The sequence below is a fragment of the Ascaphus truei genome, chromosome 4 (genome assembly GCF_040206685.1).
Source record: "Ascaphus truei isolate aAscTru1 chromosome 4, aAscTru1.hap1, whole genome shotgun sequence".
Taxonomy (NCBI): Eukaryota; Metazoa; Chordata; class Amphibia; order Anura; family Ascaphidae; genus Ascaphus; species Ascaphus truei.
The window spans coordinates 313,620,032-313,640,333 of NC_134486.1; the positions used below are offsets into that span (position 1 = coordinate 313,620,032).

The 20,302-nt window shown below is 42.2% G+C and overlaps 1 protein-coding gene across 11 annotated transcripts in view; it reads left to right on the plus strand.

Annotated features, from left to right (window-relative positions):
* Positions 1-500: 500 nt before the first annotated feature.
* SNX14 (sorting nexin 14) overlaps positions 501-20,302 on the plus strand; it is a 62,658-nt gene continuing 42,856 nt past the window's right edge. Inside the window, exons 1-8 of one of the 11 annotated variants that reach the window (XM_075597880.1) lie at positions 501-889; positions 5,821-5,941; positions 8,824-8,900; positions 8,995-9,073; positions 11,635-11,678; positions 14,020-14,107; positions 16,395-16,479; positions 18,399-18,555. In XM_075597880.1, the coding sequence (XP_075453995.1) occupies positions 759-889; positions 5,821-5,941; positions 8,824-8,900; positions 8,995-9,073; positions 11,635-11,678; positions 14,020-14,107; positions 16,395-16,479; positions 18,399-18,555 (782 nt within the window). In that variant the 5' untranslated portion in view covers positions 501-758. Of the gene's footprint in view, positions 890-4,717; positions 4,976-5,820; positions 5,942-8,823; positions 8,901-8,994; positions 9,074-11,634; positions 11,679-14,019; positions 14,108-16,394; positions 16,480-18,398; positions 18,556-20,302 lie in introns of those variants that run through there. The other 10 variants (XM_075597881.1, XM_075597882.1, XM_075597885.1 and 7 more) reach the window with 10 other exon arrangements.

Here is a 20,302-nt window from a genome sequence, read left to right on the forward strand (position 1 = left end):
TTAAAATGTTTTCAGCTGTTGCTATTTTTAATCTAAAGAAAAAAAAGTAGATCCAGTGCACTACGGGTTTGCTGAACAAGAGAATGTATTTAAAACACACAACGTTTCGACCGTGAATGTCTTTATCTATGACAAGCATGCCTTGTTCAGCAAACACGTAGTGCGCTGGATATACGTTTTTCTAAAGCTCAGACCTGGATAACCATGACAGGCGCCCACTGACCCAACAGCACCGGTAAATTGTATGTATATTCTCCTTATTTGGTGTGCAGCATACCACCTTTTTGTTAAGATATTTTTAATTTGACATGACTGTGGTTAGGATGACAAAGGGCTCTCAGCATGTGTTTAAGGTAGAGACTGCCAATATATAATCTCGGGCATCGCTGCCTCTCCTGTGAGGGAAAGATGCACAGCAGCGCCATTACGTCATAGGTGTCGCCGGCTAACCCAGCCTCCATGTTACTGGGGGTTTGGCCTTAAGCCCCTATGTCCCATAGTAGTTACAGGCGAGAATTATATTCAAATTCCGCTCCCAGCCGGCGCTTCCATGCAGATTACATTGGTAGAGTAGCCGACACTTCGCTAAGGAAATCCGGTCTCCCATTCCTGTCCCTTGCTCTGTATCTGCCCCCCACCAAGATGGCGGCGGCGCGTCACGCAGTGACGTAGATTGTTGTGGTTGCCGGGCCCTGTGTGGCAGTGACAGGGAGAGAGCCCGGGTCAGGGAGCCGCCGCCTCTCACTCGCGGCTCAGTCATGTCCGCGGCCTGGGAGCAGTGGCTGGGCCTAAAGCTGAGGATGGGAGCGCTGCGGGAGACCTGCCGCCAGTACCCGCTCATCTGCTGCTTCCTGGTCTCCCTCACCATGTCCACCATCCTGCTGAACAGGTACTGGGGAGGCAGCTGTGCTAGGGACAGCGGTCACATCTCACTGGCACGCAGCCCCCCCCTCTCTCTCACTTGCACGCAGTCCCCCCCCCCCTCTCTCACTGGCACTCAGTCCTCCCCCCTTCTCTCACTGGCACTCAGTCCCCCCCCCACTCTCAATGGCACGCAGTGTGCCCCCCCCTCTCTCACTGGCACGCAGTGCCCCCCCCTTTCTCTCTCTCACTGGCACGCAGTGCCCCCCCCCTTTCTCTCACTGGCACGCACTGTGCCCCCCCCTTTCTCTCACTGGCACGCAGTGTGTCCCCCCCTTTCTCTCTCTCACTGGCACGCAGTGTGTGTCCCCCTTTCTCACTGGCATGCAGTGTCCCCCCCCCCCTTTTTCACTGGCACGCAGTGTGTCCCCCTTTCTCTCTCTCACTGGCACGCAGTGTGTCCCACTTTCTCTCTCTCACTGGCACGCAGTGTGTCCCACTTTCTCTCTCTCACTGGCACGCAGTGTGTCCCCCTTTCTCTCTCTCACTGGCACGCAGTGTGTCCCCCTTTCTCTCTCTCACTGGCACGCAGTGTGTCCCCCTTTCTCTCTCTCACTGGCACGCAGTGTGTCCCCCCTCTCTCTCACTGGCACGCAGTGTGTCCCCCCCTCTCTCTCACTGGCACGCAGTGTGTCCCCCCCTCTCTCTCACTGGCACTCAGTGTGTCCCCCCCCTCTCTCACTGGCACGCAGTGTGTCCCCCCCTCTCTCTCACTGGCACGCAGTGTGTCCCCCCCTCTCTCTCTCACTGGCACACAGTGTGTCCCCCCCTCTCTCTCTCACTGGCACGCAGTGTGTGTGTCCCCCTCTCTCTCTCACTGGCACGCAGTGTGTGTCCCCTCTCTCTCACTGGCACGCAGTGTGTCCCCTCCTCTCACTGGCACGCAGTGTGTCCCCTCCTCTCACTGGCACGCAGTGTGTCCCCCCCTCTCGCTGGCACGCAGTGTGTCCCCCCTCTCGCTGGCACGCAGTGTGTCCCCCCCCCTCTCGCTGGCACGCAGTGTGTCCCCCCCTCTCGCTGGCACGCAGTGTGTGTCCCCCCCCTCTCGCTGGCACGCAGTGTGTGTCCCCCCCCTCTCGCTGGCACGCAGTGTGTCCCCCCTCTCGCTGGCACGCAGTGTGTCCCCCCCTCTCGCTGGCACGCAGTGTCGCCCCCTCTCGCTGGCACGCAGTGTGTCGCCCCCTCTCGCTGGCACGCAGTGTGTCGCCCCCTCTCGCTGGCACGCAGTGTGTGTCCCCCCTCTCGCTGGCACGTAGTGTGTGTCCCCCCTCTCGCTGGCACGCAGTGTGTGTCCCCCCTCTCTCTTTCTCTCGCTGGCACGCAGTGTGTCCCCCCTCTCGCTGGCACGCAGTGTGTGTCCCCCCTCTCGCTGGCACGCAGTGTGTGTCCCCCCTCTCGCTGGCACGCAGTGTGTGTCCCCCCTCTCGCTGGCACGCAGTGTGTGTCCCCCCTCTCTCTTTCTCTCGCTGGCACGCAGTGTGTCCCCCCTCTCGCTGGCACGCAGTGTGTGTCCCCCCTCTCGCTGGCACGCAGTGTGTGTCCCCTCTCTCTCTCTCTCTCACTGGCACGCAGTTTTCCCCCCCCCCCCCCCTCTCACTGGCACGCAGTGTCCCCAACCCTCTCTCTCACTGGCACGCAGTCGTCCCCTCCCCACCCTCTCTCACTGGCATGCTCTCTCCCTCTGATGCTGACATGCAGTTACCCTGTCACACTCATGCAGTCCCCCTCTGATGCTGACACGCTGCCATGCAGTCTAATAAAGTAGTCATAAATAGTTGTGCTGTGCCTGACAGTATTGAACATTCGGGATAAACTGTGTTTACCATATTTTAAAAAGCTTTATGCGAAATTTATTTTTCAAAATCAGAAATGGAGTGGAGCCTTCTTTAAATAAATCCACTTTCAATGTTAAGAAAATCAGAATTGTCAGTGCGTAAATAAAAATATATTGGCTCTCCTTATGCATGGTTAGTGCAATCAAACTTCAGCCACTGGTATTATTAACTAAACCCCAGACCCAATATCGGGATATAGTATTGTGTTTTTGCCTTGTTTCGGGCCGTCTGTTTGACTTCCCCAATGAATAACCGGCGCAAGCCCCTTTTGCGCACGTAGATATCATTTACGTTGACCACGTGGGCACAAGCAAAAGGGAATGTGCCTGTCCATGGAGCAGCGGGACATATTTCTCCTGTAGTTGCTATTGATAATGTATGTGTATTTACAGAATGGCTAGAACCCTTTTGAATTCATACACTCACAATGTTAGAAAAAATGTACAGTAAAAAAGACCTAATCACCGTTCCTTACGGTGTTTTTTTTTTTTATTTTATCCTGATCAATGCAGTTAATTGTATCTAGAAATATGTGCTGGTAGCATTTACATTTTTGTGGGACGACAAAAAAAAAAAAGGCTTGTGTTTGCTTCAAAGACAATAATGACCTTGCTCGATTAAGGCTTGTTTGAGCGAATGGAATTGGCATGTTCAATAGGTTTAATGCAAGTAATTGACACTGCATATACCATGTGACTTATATTACAAGGCCTTCTAATGACAACTTTATGGCTTAGTACGTCTTTATAAATATGGCCCATAATGTAAATAGCATGATGCTAATGGTTAACTCCGGATCCTCCCTGGATACTGACGTCGAAGCTGGTATTGACGGTCACTTGACGAGAGTTGACTAATTACCATGCGCATTGCACAGATTGCAACTTTTCATGTAAAATGTACTCTTTCAGCTGCATGTAGCATGCATGTTTAGTACAACTCGTACGTACCCAGTTTGGCGGAAAAACTATTTGCTAAGAGTTTGGTTTGGATGAATACGCTTTGTGCAGCTGTATTTCCTGGTGCAATCGCATTGCCATGAATGTATCAAGTCATCGCTAAAATGTCACGCCGTTGATCAGATACTCCAAATATACGGGGTATTAATCAAACAGATTTTATTCAAGAAAGCTAAATCATCCTTCCTTACAATTCAGTAAATAACCCATTTCTGCACCATAACATTGCCACATTTTCTACATTCATCTGCTATTTTGGTTACGGGTAGATGCTGCTGTTTGATACATGGGCTCCTACCAGTTGGCGGTAATTTCTTTTCGAAGCTGCAATCGGCAAATACCTATGTGTGATCGAGGAGCAATCGGCCCCTTTCAACAATATTGAATTACCCCCTTAGTATGTGGCTTTTGTATTAGTAATGTCTTTATGCCAATCTAATGAAGGAAAGTTAAATATAGGGGAAATCTAAATGGAGAATAACTGGTTATTGTGATACATCAGCGGTTGGCAACTCCAGTCCTAAGAGCCGCCAACTGGTCAAGTTTTAAAAAATATCCCAGGTTCAGCACACGTGGCTCAATTACCTTGAGCCACCTGTGCTGAAGCCGAGATCTCTTTAAAACTTGGCCTGTTGGTGGCCTTTGTGAACAAGAGTTGCCCACCGCAGTTGTACATGGAAGGGTTCACATCACGTAAAAATGAAGCCAAGTACAATCTGCTCAAGTTCCAGACCACACGATGGTGTAAATGTAGCACTTTGTGTTTATTGTCTGCAATGATTTGCATCCTTTTTAAATGAGTTGGAGCTGACAGGAAGTAGCTGAACTCGGTCACTTTTGATAGAAATACAGCCTTCCCATAATGCTCTGTCCTTATTGTGATTAACTCTTATGTTCTTGAGTTGCTATTTTGTGGTGTGGAAGGTGATTCTGCCGGCAAAACCCAACCATCCTGTCTTTTTTTCATTGTCTACAGCTTTTCCTGCTGATCAAAGATCTCAAATTGCGCTACTCCATTTGTTTAAAAAAAATATGAATGTGAAGAAAGTTGTGGGTTCTCCTGAACTGTCATCTATCAAATAACATCTTTAAAAATCAACCCTGATCACTGCAAGTTTGACACTGCTGCTGCAGTTCCCTCAGTTGGGAATTGACCTCTAATGCAGGGATTTCCAACTGTTTTTTTTGGTTAAGGAACACTATGTAATATTCTGTGGAGCCCCAACTTTCCCTAGCAGGACGTCTGTGAGCAGATGCATTGTAAGGAACCCCAACCCTCTGTAATAGCACGCCTGAGATCAGATGCATTGTAAGGAACCCCAACCCTCTGTAATAGCATACCTGAGATCAGATGCATTGAGAGAAACCCCAACCCTCTGTAATAGCACGCCTGAGATCAGATGCATTGTAAGGAACCCCAACCCTCTGTAATAGCGTGCCTGAGATCAGATGCATTGAGAGAAACCCCAACCCTCTGTAATAGCATGCCTGAGATCAGATGCATTGTAAGGAACCCCAACCCTCTGTAATAGCATGCCTGAGATCAGATGCATTGTAAGAAACCCCAACCCTCTGTAATAGCATGCCTGAGATCAGATGCATTGTAAGGAACCCCAACCCTCTGTAATAGCATGCCTGAGATCAGATGCATTGTAAGGAACCCCAACCCTCTGTAATAGCATGCCTGAGATCAGATGCATTGTAAGAAACCCCAACCCTCTGTAATAGCGCGTCTGAGATCAGATGCATTGTAAGGAACCCCAATCCTCTCTAATAGTGCATCTGAGAATGGATGCATTGCAAATTCTCTGTGTTTGTTACAATTTTGAAATGACCTGAAAATTGCAGTGAAGCCTTTAGAGATGCCCACGGAACCCAAGTGTACCTAGAAACCTGGTTAAAAAACACTGCTCTAAAATAGCTCTATATTCTGTAATATTTGTTATGCTTCTGACAGCTTTCAGGTGTAAACTTGTAAAGGTGAAAATGGTGGGAAGTGTTCCATGGATGAGTGCCTTCCATTGAATTCATCTCCATTATATGTTGCTACCTTGCACTGCTGCGCTTGTAAGATCATTTATTTACCATTTCTTTTTTACTTGCAGATACCTTCACATACTTATGATCTTCTGGTCATTCGTTGCTGGAGTTGTTACGTTCTACTTCTCACTGGGACCCGATTCTCTTCTGCCAAATATTCTATTTAACATAAAGTACAAGCCAAAGGTAGGAACTCATTTAAAAATGGTGACTTATTTTTGATCTGAAGACCTCAGAGATCACCATGTTGTAGCACTGAGAAACTGACCTCTTCTGCACAGGTCTTTAAATCTGCATCTAAACTATAAATGGCTTATCTTTGGCAGGATTTAAAAAACACAAAGACGGCTTCGGACAGCATATATGAGTATACTAGTGGGTGCCATTCTGAATATAGCCGATGCACAAAATTACCCCAGTATAATGACGTTCAGAGCACATCAAAAAAAATCCATGAAAAGTCATTGCAGGGCGCAAAGTTTCAGTCCACAGAGACCATACATGGTCATGGTTCATACCAAACACGGTGCCAGCTTACATTCTTTTAATCTATATCTTAATTTAATGCTGCAAAAAAAATCTTTCTTATTTCTATATATTCTGCAGAACTTTGCTTAAATTCGACGTTTAGAACTGTCACTAATGTTTTCGTATTTTCCAAAGGTTCTACAATTACACATTTTGACCAAAAACAATGACTTGTCAATACATACAAGACAAACCCAAAAGCACTTTTAACACAAATGTAAAATGTGTACCACATTTAATGCGCTCCTCTGTTTGCATGCTTTATGCAGAATATTATAGGGGAATTAGAAATGAGTTAAATTATAATGAATTGCAGTGTTTTTTATTTTTTAGACAGTATACAGCATTACATTTGGAGTTCAAACGATGTGTGGGTTCAATGTTGCTTTTGTACATGGTTACACCACAGCAGATCTATAGAAATGAGGAAGTTTAAAATTACTATTGAGTGAGATTACAAAAAACAATGGTGTCCTGTTTCCTAGTGCCTCCAGAAAATAACTTTTGTCCTTTGCTTTTTTTGGGGGGGGGGGGGTTGCTATCCACAATGCGGTTTCACAATCATAATCGAGCGCTAGTTTACCCACGAACTGTCAGTTCAGTTACCTGTATTTAATATTCATATTTATGGTGCAAACGACTAAAATGTTGTGTAAGCATCATTCAATCCACCCCAAATACTAGCACGGGGGAAATAATAAAATTCAAATTAAATAAATAATAAAATCTGCCTCTGACCGCATTTTTTATTTTCTATATTTGTGCATGTGGACTATTGAGAAACTGTGGATTTATACTGTATAATTTGCTAACAATTACAGCAGCCCATTTCTACTACATGATTCTAGCAAAATAGAAAGATTGTAGTGGGATGTTTAAGTGACCAGCTCCCCTTTTACATTAAACAATCATAAAACAGGATCATATATTTAAATTCTAAAAGCACTTTAAAGCAGCAGTCTGCACTGATCACCAATTTGTAATTTCACTTAAATTTCTTTTTGCCCTTTCCATCACTGTTTTTATTTATTTTTAAACGACTTGGTTCAGGATATATGTATATTCCATTAATGATTCACCCCATTATAAGCCTTAATAAATTGGTTATTTTAGGAGCCATCTTAAAACGCAAACCGTTTTAAGATGGCTCCTAAAATAATGAATTTATTAGTGTGTGTGTGTGTGTGTGTGTGTGTGTGTGTGTGTGTGTGTGTGTGTGTGTGTGTGTGTGTGTGTGTGTGTGTGTGTGTGTGTGTGTGTGTGTGTGTGTGTGTGTGTGTGTGTGTTAGGTGTCTGGGAGATTAAGGTGCTCCTCGGAGCCTAGTGCAATCTAAAAGTTACCATGGGAACATCAGAAGCTAGAAATGAAGAAAATCAGTATTTTTACTACATTTTTCTCTCCTTTTTTAAACAGCAGGACATGCTTGGGTCAATATACTAACATATCAGTTAAACTGATGGGCTTTTGTTGTAGGAGGGGATTGCTGCTTTAAAGAGCAGTTTATATAGGATTTGATGCACTATGTATTGATGCTTTTACAGCATTGCCTTCCCCAAAACTTCTCAAACACACATGCCTCACATGCAGGGTTACCACCACTCTGGGTTTGAGCCAGTGACTACAGGTTTTGGCCACGTATCTCCGGGCTATGGGTTAACCTTGTGAAAGTGTGGGTGGTGGCGGCGCCTCCCAGAATTCTCTGGCATCTTCCTGCATCTCCCCCTGCAACTCCCGTAAACATGGCTGCACGGCGTCATATGGTGCCACATTGCCATAACGGGACACTATGTGGCGTCACGCTGTGTCACATTGCCATGACAATGTGGCGTCACATGATGCTTCGGCACCATAAGGCATCCCTTTGTCCCGGCAACGTAACACTGCATAACATTGTGACGCATCCCATTGTCATGGAAACGCGATGTCATTTGACGCCCGTGCAGCCATGTTGACGGAACATGCAGAAGGATGCTGGGAGGCGCCGCCGCCGGTAAGCGATTTACATTTTTTCACATTTTTCTCCTGATTAGTTTTCAGTAGAAGATGCCAAGCCTACTCCATGTTCATTTTATGTAAGACCAATTCCTCCTCACCAGTAAACACCGGAATAACCAGGAAAGTAATTTTCCGTGGTAGAAGTTTCTATGTTTGAGATTACAGTGAGAGTTAGCAGAGAAATACTGGTAAGGACTGGAGCCTGGAAGGTATTCTGAGCATTATCTGGTGACTCTTATCTCCACATATTTGACTAATTTTATTTCAACCTGCAGTTCACTGAGCTAACATACAAGTTTCTCCTGGGTGATACTGTTATGCATAATGTGGACAGATTTTTGGCCAATTCAACCCATGTTTTCTCGACTTTGACACATGGTTTGTATGTTTCATTGCTATTACATATTTTACCTCTGTACATACAAATAATTCACTGTCTTTAAATCAGACCTCAAATAAAGCAATATATTGTATGTTCTAAGAAGATTAATTTCAAGATTACCTTATAACCACACGTGTTCAGTAATTGTCATCTTCTCCCCAGCAGCTGGAACTGCAAGAGCTTTTCCCACAAGGTCATAGCTGTGCTGTGTGTGGGAAGGTTAAATGCAAAAGGCACAGGTAAATTAAGCTCAATATATTAAGCAAATATCAGAGTGATTTTGAATGCATTGCATCTAATTAAAACAATAATCCAATATACTGCATTTTGCAGGCCTACCTTGCAGTTGGAAAACTATCAGCCGTGGCTGGATCTGAAGGTGCCATCTAAGGTTGATGCATCTCTGTCAGAGGTAACTCTTGTTTTTTTTGTTTTTTTTTCCTCTTCCTGCACTTTTAATTTAAAGGTCCTCTTCACTCTAAATAGAGAAGTCATGACATTTTAGCCTGCAATATTTACTTACATGTAAACGTCAAACTTTGCTTTCAGTTCAAGAATGTAGCAGCACTAGCCCCAAGGTGCATTTAAATAAATACATTAATTGTTTACATTCTGACTTTCAAAACCTTTCAAAAACCTCTCCCACTGTTTTTGGGGAAAAAAAAGAAAAGAAAGATCCGTGTTCATGTGATTTTGAGCTTCTGCTCACGGACGGATGGCCCTACATTCTCCTCTAGAATCTTCTGATACAATGCAAAATTCATGGTTGTGTCAATGATGGCAAGCCGTCCAGGTCCTGAGGCAGCAAAGCAGCCCCAAGCCATCACAGTCCCACCTCCATGCTTGACAGTTGGGGTGAGGTTCTTTTGTTCGAATGCAGTATTTGATTTTCGCCAAACATAACGTTTCCCATTGAGGCCAAAAAGTTCTTCCATTGACTCGTCTGTCCAGAGAACATTGTTCCTGAAGTCTTGTGGATCATCTATGTGCTCTTTGGCGAACTTCAGATGAGAAGCACTATTCTTGTGGTCTCCTACTGACTATCCTTCCATGAACACCATTCTTGTTCTGTCTTTTTTTGGTAGTCATGAACACTCACATTAGCTAAGACGAGAGTGGCCTGCAGATCCTTGGATGTTACTCTGGGGTTCTTTGTGACTTCCTGGATGATTTGCTTGTTTGTTCTTGGAGATATTTTGGTAGGATGACCGCTCCTGGGTAGAGGGACCGGGGTCTTGAACTTTCTTCATTTGTAGATTATCTGTCTGACAGTGAATTGGTGGAGCCCCCAAATCCTTAGAAATGTTTTTGTAACCCTTTTGTAGTCTGATGAGCATTAATAGCTGCTTTTCTGAGGTCCTCAGAGATATATATGTATCTGTATATGTATGTATGTATGTATCTGTATGTGTATATACAGTGTTCGACAAACCTATACATTTGCTCACCCCGGGCGAGTGGATTTAACCCCCGGGCGAGTATATATATATATATATATATATATATATATATATATATATTATATATATTATATATATTATATATATTATATATATATATATATATATATATATATATATATATATATATATATATATATATATATATATATATATATATATATATATATATATATATATATATATATATATATATAATTTTTTTTTTTTTTTTTTTTTTTATAGTGGCATGACCTGTTTCTACACACCTGTATGGTGAAGACCAAACTCACAAAGTTTCTGATATTTATATAGAGTGGGGCCTCCCAAACTCATCCCTGAAGATCTACCTAATTATTTAAACACCTGATTCTATTCCCTTTAATTCAGCTGATAAAACCAGGGTTTCACTTACTTTTGCACAGACCCTGACTCTTAATTACTCATTGTTTGTCTAATTCATACACCATTTTGTTTCAAAAGACATAGAATTGATTAATATAAACCATATTGAATATTTAGACTAGTTTTGATTCAAGATTATCCTGGGAAAACTATGGAATTTCAGTAATTATCATTGGGGTTTTCCATATTTTTTTAAATTTGGGTCCCCTGCAGGAGACGTTAGATAACAACATCTATACATAAAAAAAAAAGTGTTTACCAAATAATGAGTTAACCTTAATGTTATGGTATTTTGTGTTCTGTATTAAAATCCTGACTAGATAGCCTGATTTACATAGTTGAGATTGTAAGGCCTGCAGGTGACTTCTGTGCTGACCGGAGTACAAGTTTAGATGCAAACATAGTTTTGTGCCCTCAATCTTCTGTTCTTCCTTTTTTAGTTGAGAAGTCATCTTGTTTAATTGATCAATGGTAATTATTCTGTTGTATTCCCAGAAAGCAGTTTCTGGCATGCAGGGGTGCCTAAAAGTGACTTTGCATTATAAATCGACCCCCAAATCCTATAATTTAATGTAGTGCACCCAGAAAATTCATGTGCAGCCCCTCCTGGCTTTGACTGTGCAAGCAGTTGCTGAACATTAGACAAGTGAGTAGCCAGATTAAATTGAACCCATCTCAAGTCTCCGCTCACCATGTTTGCAAACTAACTTGAACACAATGATTTTAAAAGACTTCTAGTTGTCACCAAGATGTAACCCTTTAAACATGTCTGACATTAGTTCACTTTTGTCTTTGGAAGATAAACCTGGCAATAGTAAAACAAGCAGCAGTGTATTTTTTCGCATGGGTTTCTGTCGGTTTACTTGGTACAGTGAAACCAAAGGTATGGTGGATCCCACCTCTACAATACACACTCTTCTTTTCACTACTTGGCTTTGACAAGGTTAAAAGGCTTAGAAAATGGTCTTCTTAATAGAATGATAAAAAGTATTGCTTGAACGTGTATATTGTGTAATTATTTTTATTGCAACATTACCGTAAGCATATTGGGAATTAGCAGAGAACAGTATGATTTCCCTCTTTCTATTTTCTAGGTTTCTAATTTTAACATAAATCCTATTCTGTACAGGTACTTGAATTGGTGCTGGAAAACTTTGTTTATCCATGGTATCGGTAAGTAATTATCTTAATGTAGCATAATGCTGTATTGTGAAGCGAATGTGCTTGAATACTTTTACAAGGCCTTAATTTGTCCAAACCTATTGAAACTAAAGTATGATTAAAAAAATCACAGTATTTTAGAAAAATTATTTCCCCAACATTTTAAAGAGAAATTTAGCTGTAGAAGAAGTCGAATAATTACATTGCAAGATACATTTCTCTCCCTAAATTGAATGTATATTGGAAATTGGTATTTAACAAGTTATTAAATGTAATTTCTGACATCTTAAAATAGTTTAGTTTCTCTCCCTAAATTGAATGTATATTGGAAATTGGTATTTAACAAGTTATTAAATGTAATTTCTGACATCTTAAAATAGTTTAGTATCAGAATACCCTTTCCACTAAAATTCTCCTCTTTATCCAACAAGAGCTGAAAGCTATACAATGTAATACTATGCAATGAAGTATGAAGCCGCAGAAAACACGGTTTTACTCATACAAGTATTGAACTGGAATAAATTATATTTAGTTCTATTTCTAAAATACCTTTTCTGAATTACTTCACATGCTGGATCCCTAAATCTCAACAAGATGTACTTTATTTTGTTGCATAATCCTGTTGTTGGATTCACCAACCAGAAGAGCATTTATCAATTGCTTGAGGAGAGCTTATTTTAGGAGATCTGAGTTGAAGTCAGTAAAAATAAGATTGTATGGTAATGCAACAGGGGATGCTATATTGCTTTTTAAGTACAATTAGGTATCTTAGGGGGTCATTTGTATATTCCCGAAGCACATGCAAATCCCTAAAGAGCCATTGGCTGCTTTGGCAGATATAGAATAGGGGCCAATCTGGGCACTAGCACAACAAGACTCCCATTGACTTTAATAAGAATTTCAGCATGATGGCACCCAGTTGGCACTATTGCAGTTTAATGGCCTGGACCAGACACACTGTAGAGCACATGTTAAAGAAACACTCTCTTAAACGTGTGGTACAAATAAATCCAAGACTCCTTTCAGCTTGTTTTCCTATTTCTTTTTCATTTTTTAATATCCGTGCCTTTTATAATGAATAACAGCCTTTGAATGTAACTCTCACCAGGCCGGAATTGGTTATTTCTGTGACTTAAATAAACTAGACCAATGACTGTAACAAGTAGATCTTTGTCATGGGCAAAGAGCTGTGAAATATAACTGAAATAAAATGCCATATCATTTGTAAATTCATAATGGTTGTAGATATTTTTGCTTAAATTAACAATTTCAACAATTTCAACAATTACTACGGGCAGACTGAAAAGGTATTTTATTCACTATGGGCAATGGAAGCCATTTTCAGAAACGTGTTAATTGGTGCTTCTCTTTTTTTATATATATATTTTATTTAATATTTATTCACCATTAATAGTATAACATTCTATTTTCACCACTAGTTGTTTCCCTGCTCACTGGTTTTTTTTTTAGTAGTGTTTTTTCATACCAAAAAATGAGCACAAGATAACATGGTTTCCAGGCCCCGCTCACTTGGTGACATTAGTAGACCGTAAAGAAACTTATCTAAAAAGACTAAGATAAGATGGTTTGAAGTCTGTATGAGTAACAGCTTTGTGCTACCTGGTGGAATGGGTAAAGTGAGAATAAACAGCAGGAATTGCCATATGAACAGTACAGAAATCTGGGGGGGGAAATAAAGTTGCTGATATGCGTTAATTGGCATCACATGGAACTTACTTTCAGAATAGGGCATATTGGGTGGTAATGAACCTTTAGGATCTACGTATTGTCTCTGTCTTGGACATAGGAACATTGTGGTACATGGACCACAGACCTGTAAACTCTCACTGATTTTCTGAGAGCCTCGCTTAATTTTTTAGCACAAGCACTCCTTTGACTGCAAATGAGTCTCACTGACATAAAAATGGCAATTTCCGACCCGCAACTCTTGAAGCTGACTGATGTCAACCCTCGGAGGTTGATATCTCTGTGAGCAGTAAGGACTGGGGATGCTCCTCTGTGTGTCCTTGGCAGAGTAGGCGCAGCAGTTCTCTCTCCTAGGCCTGGTTCAATGTTGTCCAAAGTGGCTGATCGAACAAAAACTACCATTTATTTGAATGGCTGTTTTCCTGCAATTTGCCGCTTTAGATAATATGTAATCAGGACCTTGGAGAGCAGCCATTCTTAAACCACTCAATGTTGTCAAACAGCCAGTTTGGGTTGCAATTTATACAGCTTGGGGTAACCTGCACATATTTTGATATACAATTCTTAACAAATGTGTGGAAATCTGTTTGTGCACAAGCTGTTTTCTTACTCCTAAATATCAATTTTTTTGTTTTACCTGCGGCAGGGATATAACGGAAGATGAGTCTTTTGTAGACGAGCTGAGAGTAACATTGCGTTTTTTTGCCTCAGTTCTAGTACGAAGAATACAAAAGGTGGGTGTTTTATTTCAAATTTGTTTTTGTCTACAGCTGCTGTCTGCTCTCCGTTTAAAAAAAAAAAAATGTTCAATCCTTGACAGAGATGGGGAAAAAAAATCATAGTGGCTGTTGCTGTCCTAATCCATATTTAAAAAGACATCCTCAACACACGTGGTATTTTAAACCTGCCACTTTAAATTAAAAATGGGAAATGAGATCACCTCACTGATTTTCTGGTTATATCAGTGGCGAGTAAGCGAAGAGAGGAACCTCGCTCTAAGTCTCAAAAATGTTTATAGATAGGGGCGGTACTTCCTAGCTCGGAAGAAGCCAGCAAGCACGGAGAAATGTACATTTGGTCCGCACCGGCTGATTGCCACTCAGCAGTGTTCACTCCTGTAGACCGCCACCCTGTTCCTATACTTCCGAGCTAACTATAACGGTGAACCTCCCCACATAACCCGGTTCTGATCCGGGTCTAGATTTAGTACTCTCCTAAACGAGGTACCGGGTCCGCACCGGCTGATCTCCACCTGGCGATTCACTCCAGCTGACTGCCGCCCTGTGTATATACCTCTGAGCTAACTATAGCGGTGGCCCCCTCTCACAAAACCTGGTCCTGTTCCGAATCTCGACCTCTGCGAGCCACCTCTTCAGCCGTAAGGTACCTTTGCAGCGCTACTTAAATTATACTATATATGCACGGCTTCCTGACCTATCGGTTGATTCCTACATTTAATCACTGTAGGTGACCCTAGAACTGTCAGCTCAGGTCCGGTGAGTATTCCTCCGAAACCGCCAATAATAGGAACCATTATTACAGCACCGGTACTGATCCGGTTAAATCGCAGCCACCCACCCACTCTTGTACGTCCATTTTGAGAAATGCTCCAGCTGCTCACTGCTAATGATAGAGAACAGCCCTGCTAATCCTAAACCACAGACGTGCAGATCGTCACGCAGCACTCACCTGCCAAAGAGTCTAACCCACGCTTAGTATAACTTTCCCAGAGTATACCATGAGAAATTAAAAGTACTCTGTACCAATAAAAACCATAAACAGAGACTAAATAACTTGTTGTCTGTACCCCTGGAGGACCAATTCAGTGCCTTAGGCTGCGCTTATAGTGCCGGTTACGTCAGGCTGCGGACGCTGGAAAAATCAAAGTGACTTGACTTCCATCGATTGCGACCAAGCCGTCACACCATCGCGTCGCTTCTACTATAAGCGCACGCGACGGCGGTAATACATTTGTTTTGCCGCAGCGTCGCCGGCACTATATAAGCACAGCCTAATTAATACATAACAGCTAACGATTCACAGCAAAGTAAATATACCATCAAATAGCAACACTGTTGCTATTCCCACTTTAGAAACATAGATACATAGTATCAACGCTTGGATACAGTCCAGCATTTCCAACTGAATCTGTATCCACTGGATCTGCAGCCAACCTATCACCAAACTACAGGGGACATTTGCTGAACATTAGGGCTCCAACCCAAGCCGCCCCCACCCTCTCTGTCTAATAGGACAGTGAGTATTTAATAGCCAGCAATCAAGCTTTGCTCATATGGAGATGAACACCCCCTGTTTTGAACCACATAGATATTTTGTGTCTAGGAGTACCAGCTATTTTTTGCTCCCTATTGCATTTATTTTAACTGGCTATTAAAATGTGATTTTATTATTTATATTGCACTCATATGTTGCGGTGGGGTGCACCGAACGGGACCTCTGCATTCTCTATACACCCTAGTACAATTTTGAATATATTATCAGTGGCCATGCTAAAGCCATGAATAGAGGAACTTCTCTTCTGTTTAGTGCACATACTGTAGGCAAGTAGAAAATATTGTTTGTCTAATATTACATATTCGCTACATAAAAACATTTAGTTGATTTTAGCCGGTATACCTAGGAAAATGACTTATTTTACTCAGCTGGGTCAAATAATTTACGGATGTAGATTCCTCATTTACGTTTCAGCAAAACATTGTGTGAAGGTAGTTTTAAGTCGATTTTCCGTTTTATTAATCTTGGAAAGGCCTTTTATCAATGCAGTTTTACAGGATTTATAAACACAATCCTGGATATTCATCGCTAAATAATTAATTACTGGTAAGTAAACTTGTCAAGTGTCCTTATTGTCCTGTAATCTGGACAAAAATTGGTCAAAATAAATACTGATGTTTTTACTCCTGTTTAATTTTTAATAAGAATTGTAAAATGGGATGCTGTAAGGGTGGCTGTTCAATGAGTTATATATAATTTGATTTATTTTCAATATTTAATTTCTAGGTTGACATCCCTTCAGTTATTACAAAGAAATTGTTAAAAGCTGCTATGAAGCATATCGAAGTCATAGCAAAAGCAAGACAAAAAGGTAACCCCTAATCCCCCATTAAATAGCTTGGTCAGGATTAGGGTTGGGATATATACCGGCATCATAGTAATACCGTGGTAATATAAATTGATGGTAAGCTGATATGTGAGCTTTTGTTTCCACATTATTGGTGCTAGCTTGTAGGGTCAGAAGAGCAGCTTTGAAACTACAACATGTGGAGTCTCTGTCATAATCACTCACCTCCTCATCATCATCATGTCTTTATTCAGTGTCTTTCTGCGAAACTGACTAGATCCGGAACTTTCTCCCACCAAAGGGAGCATCGTTGGACCCTGACACCAGGTTAAAAAAAAATTGTTAAATCAAAACGGAAAAATACCTAGTAAACAAAATAGAATAACACAATTCGAGAAAATCTAAATGAAAGTCTTGCACTGTCCGCGTCTTGCACTGGGTTCCAAAGTGCACCAAACGCTGTGCATTCCAGACATCCGGTGGTAAGGAGGTTCTAAGGGCCACCCTCAAAAAGGCTTAACCTTCCATGGGTGGATGGTAAATCCTTGGAGAGAACAGTCAAGCCGATTCTTCTTACCTCAGGGTGTATTTATACCAGCAAGTGGGGAGCAAGTGGGGAGTAAGGCGGTGGCGCAAATACTCGGGGCCCATCCATGCAATGCTTTATACGTCATAAGGGCAATTTTGTTCTCCATACAGAAGGTCACAGGAAGTTAGTGCAAATCGCGGAGAGTGGGTATAACATGCTCAAAATGGCCAACACGTTGAAGCATGCAAGTGGCCACATTCTGCACTAGCTGGAGCCTCCTAATCAGCACGAGGCATTCCTGCATAAAGGGCATGACCGTAGTCAAATCGTGTATAGTTACAAAGGTGTGGACAAGGGATTCCAGATCAGGCATTGAGAAAAGCGGACTTCTCGGAGTATCCTTACCCAATAATTATTAGGTAACAAAATATCCAATAATTAATGGGTAATAAAATCTGGTTGTAAGTGTAGGCCAGAAACTGCGCCCACTTGTTCAGTCTAGAGTCAAACAGGACTCCTAATTGCGCAACTCTGACACAGGGAGGGGTCTGACACAATTAATTAGTGGTGTGTCGATTTCACCCTGCCACACACTCTTTGCTCTGACCCAATAATCATGACTTCAGTCTTGTCTGGATTAAGCTTCAACCATTACTGACCTAACTGGCTACCTCCGATGCATTAAGACAGTGCAGCAACAGACGCCCCGGGGTTTGATGTAAATCTGGGTGTCATCAGCATACTGGTGGCACAACATATCATGTCTCCCTGGATGATTTAATCTAAAGGCCTCATGAACACATTAAACAACGAGGGTGACCGTACGGAAACCTGAGGAACCCTGTGCCGGGCCAATAGGAGATACAGGGTTTACCATGATCACTTGCTGGGTCCTGTCCGTCAGGAAGTAGGTGATCCACTCCAGATCTGATCCCTCCGAGACCCATCAGGCGTCCCAGCAGTATCTCGTGGTCAATAATGTCGAAGGCTGCTGACAAAATCTGTAGTGCTACCCCTCCTAAAAATTTTGATTTTTTTTTTTCATAGTTATCTTTCCTCTATCATCTTGCATCTTGTTCTTTTTCACTGGGGCGGGTGTCATAAGCATGCAATGCTGGTCTGAACCTGATGAACCTCCTAGCTGAGCAAATTGCTGGTGTTCACATATAGATATGGAAGGGACTTTAGAGGGAAATGTACCGCCTTTATCCTTTAATGCCCAATGTTATGTATTACATTTAACTTTTTGTAATCTACTGTATTTAATGAAGTTCCTGTTTTACACTTGCCTCCTATTGAGTATAAATGCATATAAATGTTTTCTGATCAAACATCCCTGATTGTCTTTGCTTGTGGATGTAAGTTGTAATACTAAACCTGTGCAACCTTTAAATGAATTCTGCGTTCCCATTAGTAAAAAACTCAGAGTACCTGCAGCAGGCGGCTTTAGAGGAATATGGACCTGATCTTCATGTTGCTTTGAGAAGCCGTAGAGATGAAATGTTATACCTCAGAAAACTTACAGAGCTCCTGCTCCCCTTCATTCTACCCCCGAAAGCAACGGATAGCAGGTGAACTATTTTGTGTTGCACTTGTGTGTGTTTATATTCAACGTATGCAGAATTTTACAAAATGGACATGAGAATACAGGGAAATACAATAAGTAAAAGAAACATACAACACAGCTCAACAGGATTTGGTAGTGTTCATATACTTAACGTAGTCCAAATTATCAGTCCAAGAATAAAGGACGGACTGCGGATTCAAATTTTGAAATGTCCCAAAATTCACAGACGAATGGAAGTGACCCTGTGGATGACTCCGTGGGTGATCCTAGGAATTAAACAAAGGACACACCATTGCGCAGTACACTGAACAGGGACAATTAACTAAAACTATAAAAAACCTACTTACAAGAATATATCTTGCTCAGGTGAGGGATAGAATCTGTGCTTGTGCCACGTCTTCACCTCGATCATTCACGGAACCCACGTTTTCAGACCGGATGGAGTTCCCTCGGTTGGTAATCAACGCTCCCACAACGGATCAATACCGGTGGCACCGATGGGGAAGGGACAGAGACACAGCACTAGTGCAATACGTAGCAACAATTTAATAGAAATAAAAGACCAACTAAACACACAATGTGTCAGCAGTGTACATACGACTCCCGAATGCCGTCCGCAGCCTGTATCCCACCCGAAGTACCCGGAAATCAACTAGCCAGCATACACGCGATCTCTCACGGCTCACTGGTGGTGACGTCACTATCCGGCGTCTCAGTACTAGCGTCGGGCGGTAACAGCGTCAGATGTGGCACACACAATACTAAGCTCCTCCCTAAGTGTTTCGTGACCGTGAGTCACTTCCTCAGGGGATATGGAGCCTAGTAGAACTGACTGAATTTGTAGGGGAAGGAGAACACTTCCCACAATGGGGGCGGGTACTGCTGAGTGATTGACAGGGGATCTAAAGTACACGTACAACAGCAGTCTGATGGCAGGCTGCTGGTGGGGTCAAACAATGACCTAAAGCCTCTCTGTCTCATAACTCAGCAGGACGAACAGTGGATAAAACATATATTAAAACATTGTTATAATATAATATAAAACAACATGAGAAATGTATCATAAACAATAAAATTAATGGAATTTATACTATGTCAATGATCGTTAAGGAAAGCTGCCAAATCGAAATCTATGTTGAGACCCAGGGGGGATAAGATTTTTAACACATAAATCCAGTAGCTTTCGCGTCTGGAAACTGTGTTCAACCTATCACCTCCACGCCAACTAATTTTTGGATTATCAATGCCCATGCAGACAAGGCCGTCAGGATTTTGATAGTGTCTCCAACCATTTAAAGTTAAAACACAATGTGTCTCCAAACCTCTTTTAATGTTAAACACATGTTCAGCGAAATGTCGCTTCAAAGGTCTCCCGGTCCTGCCGACATACTGTAGTCCGCATGGGCATTCTAAAAGGTAGACACAGAAATTGGTTTTACAATTGATAAAGGTTTTAATATCAAAATGGGTACTAGTTGCATTTGATTTGAATTGTTTTCTCTTTTTACTTTGTCTACACCCAATACAGTTATGACAGATGTAGTACCCTTTGAGGTCATTGAGCCATGTGACATGGCGATCCCGAAGGTTATCAATGGGACAACTTTGGGCCAGTGCGGATTTGAGGTTCTTTGCTCGCCTATATACTATTTTTGGTTGAGCGGGGAGACAAGTTTTTAGTACTGGATCTCTTTGAAGAATCCTCCAATGTTTCCTAAATACTTTGGATATAGTGGGAGCTAAACCACTAT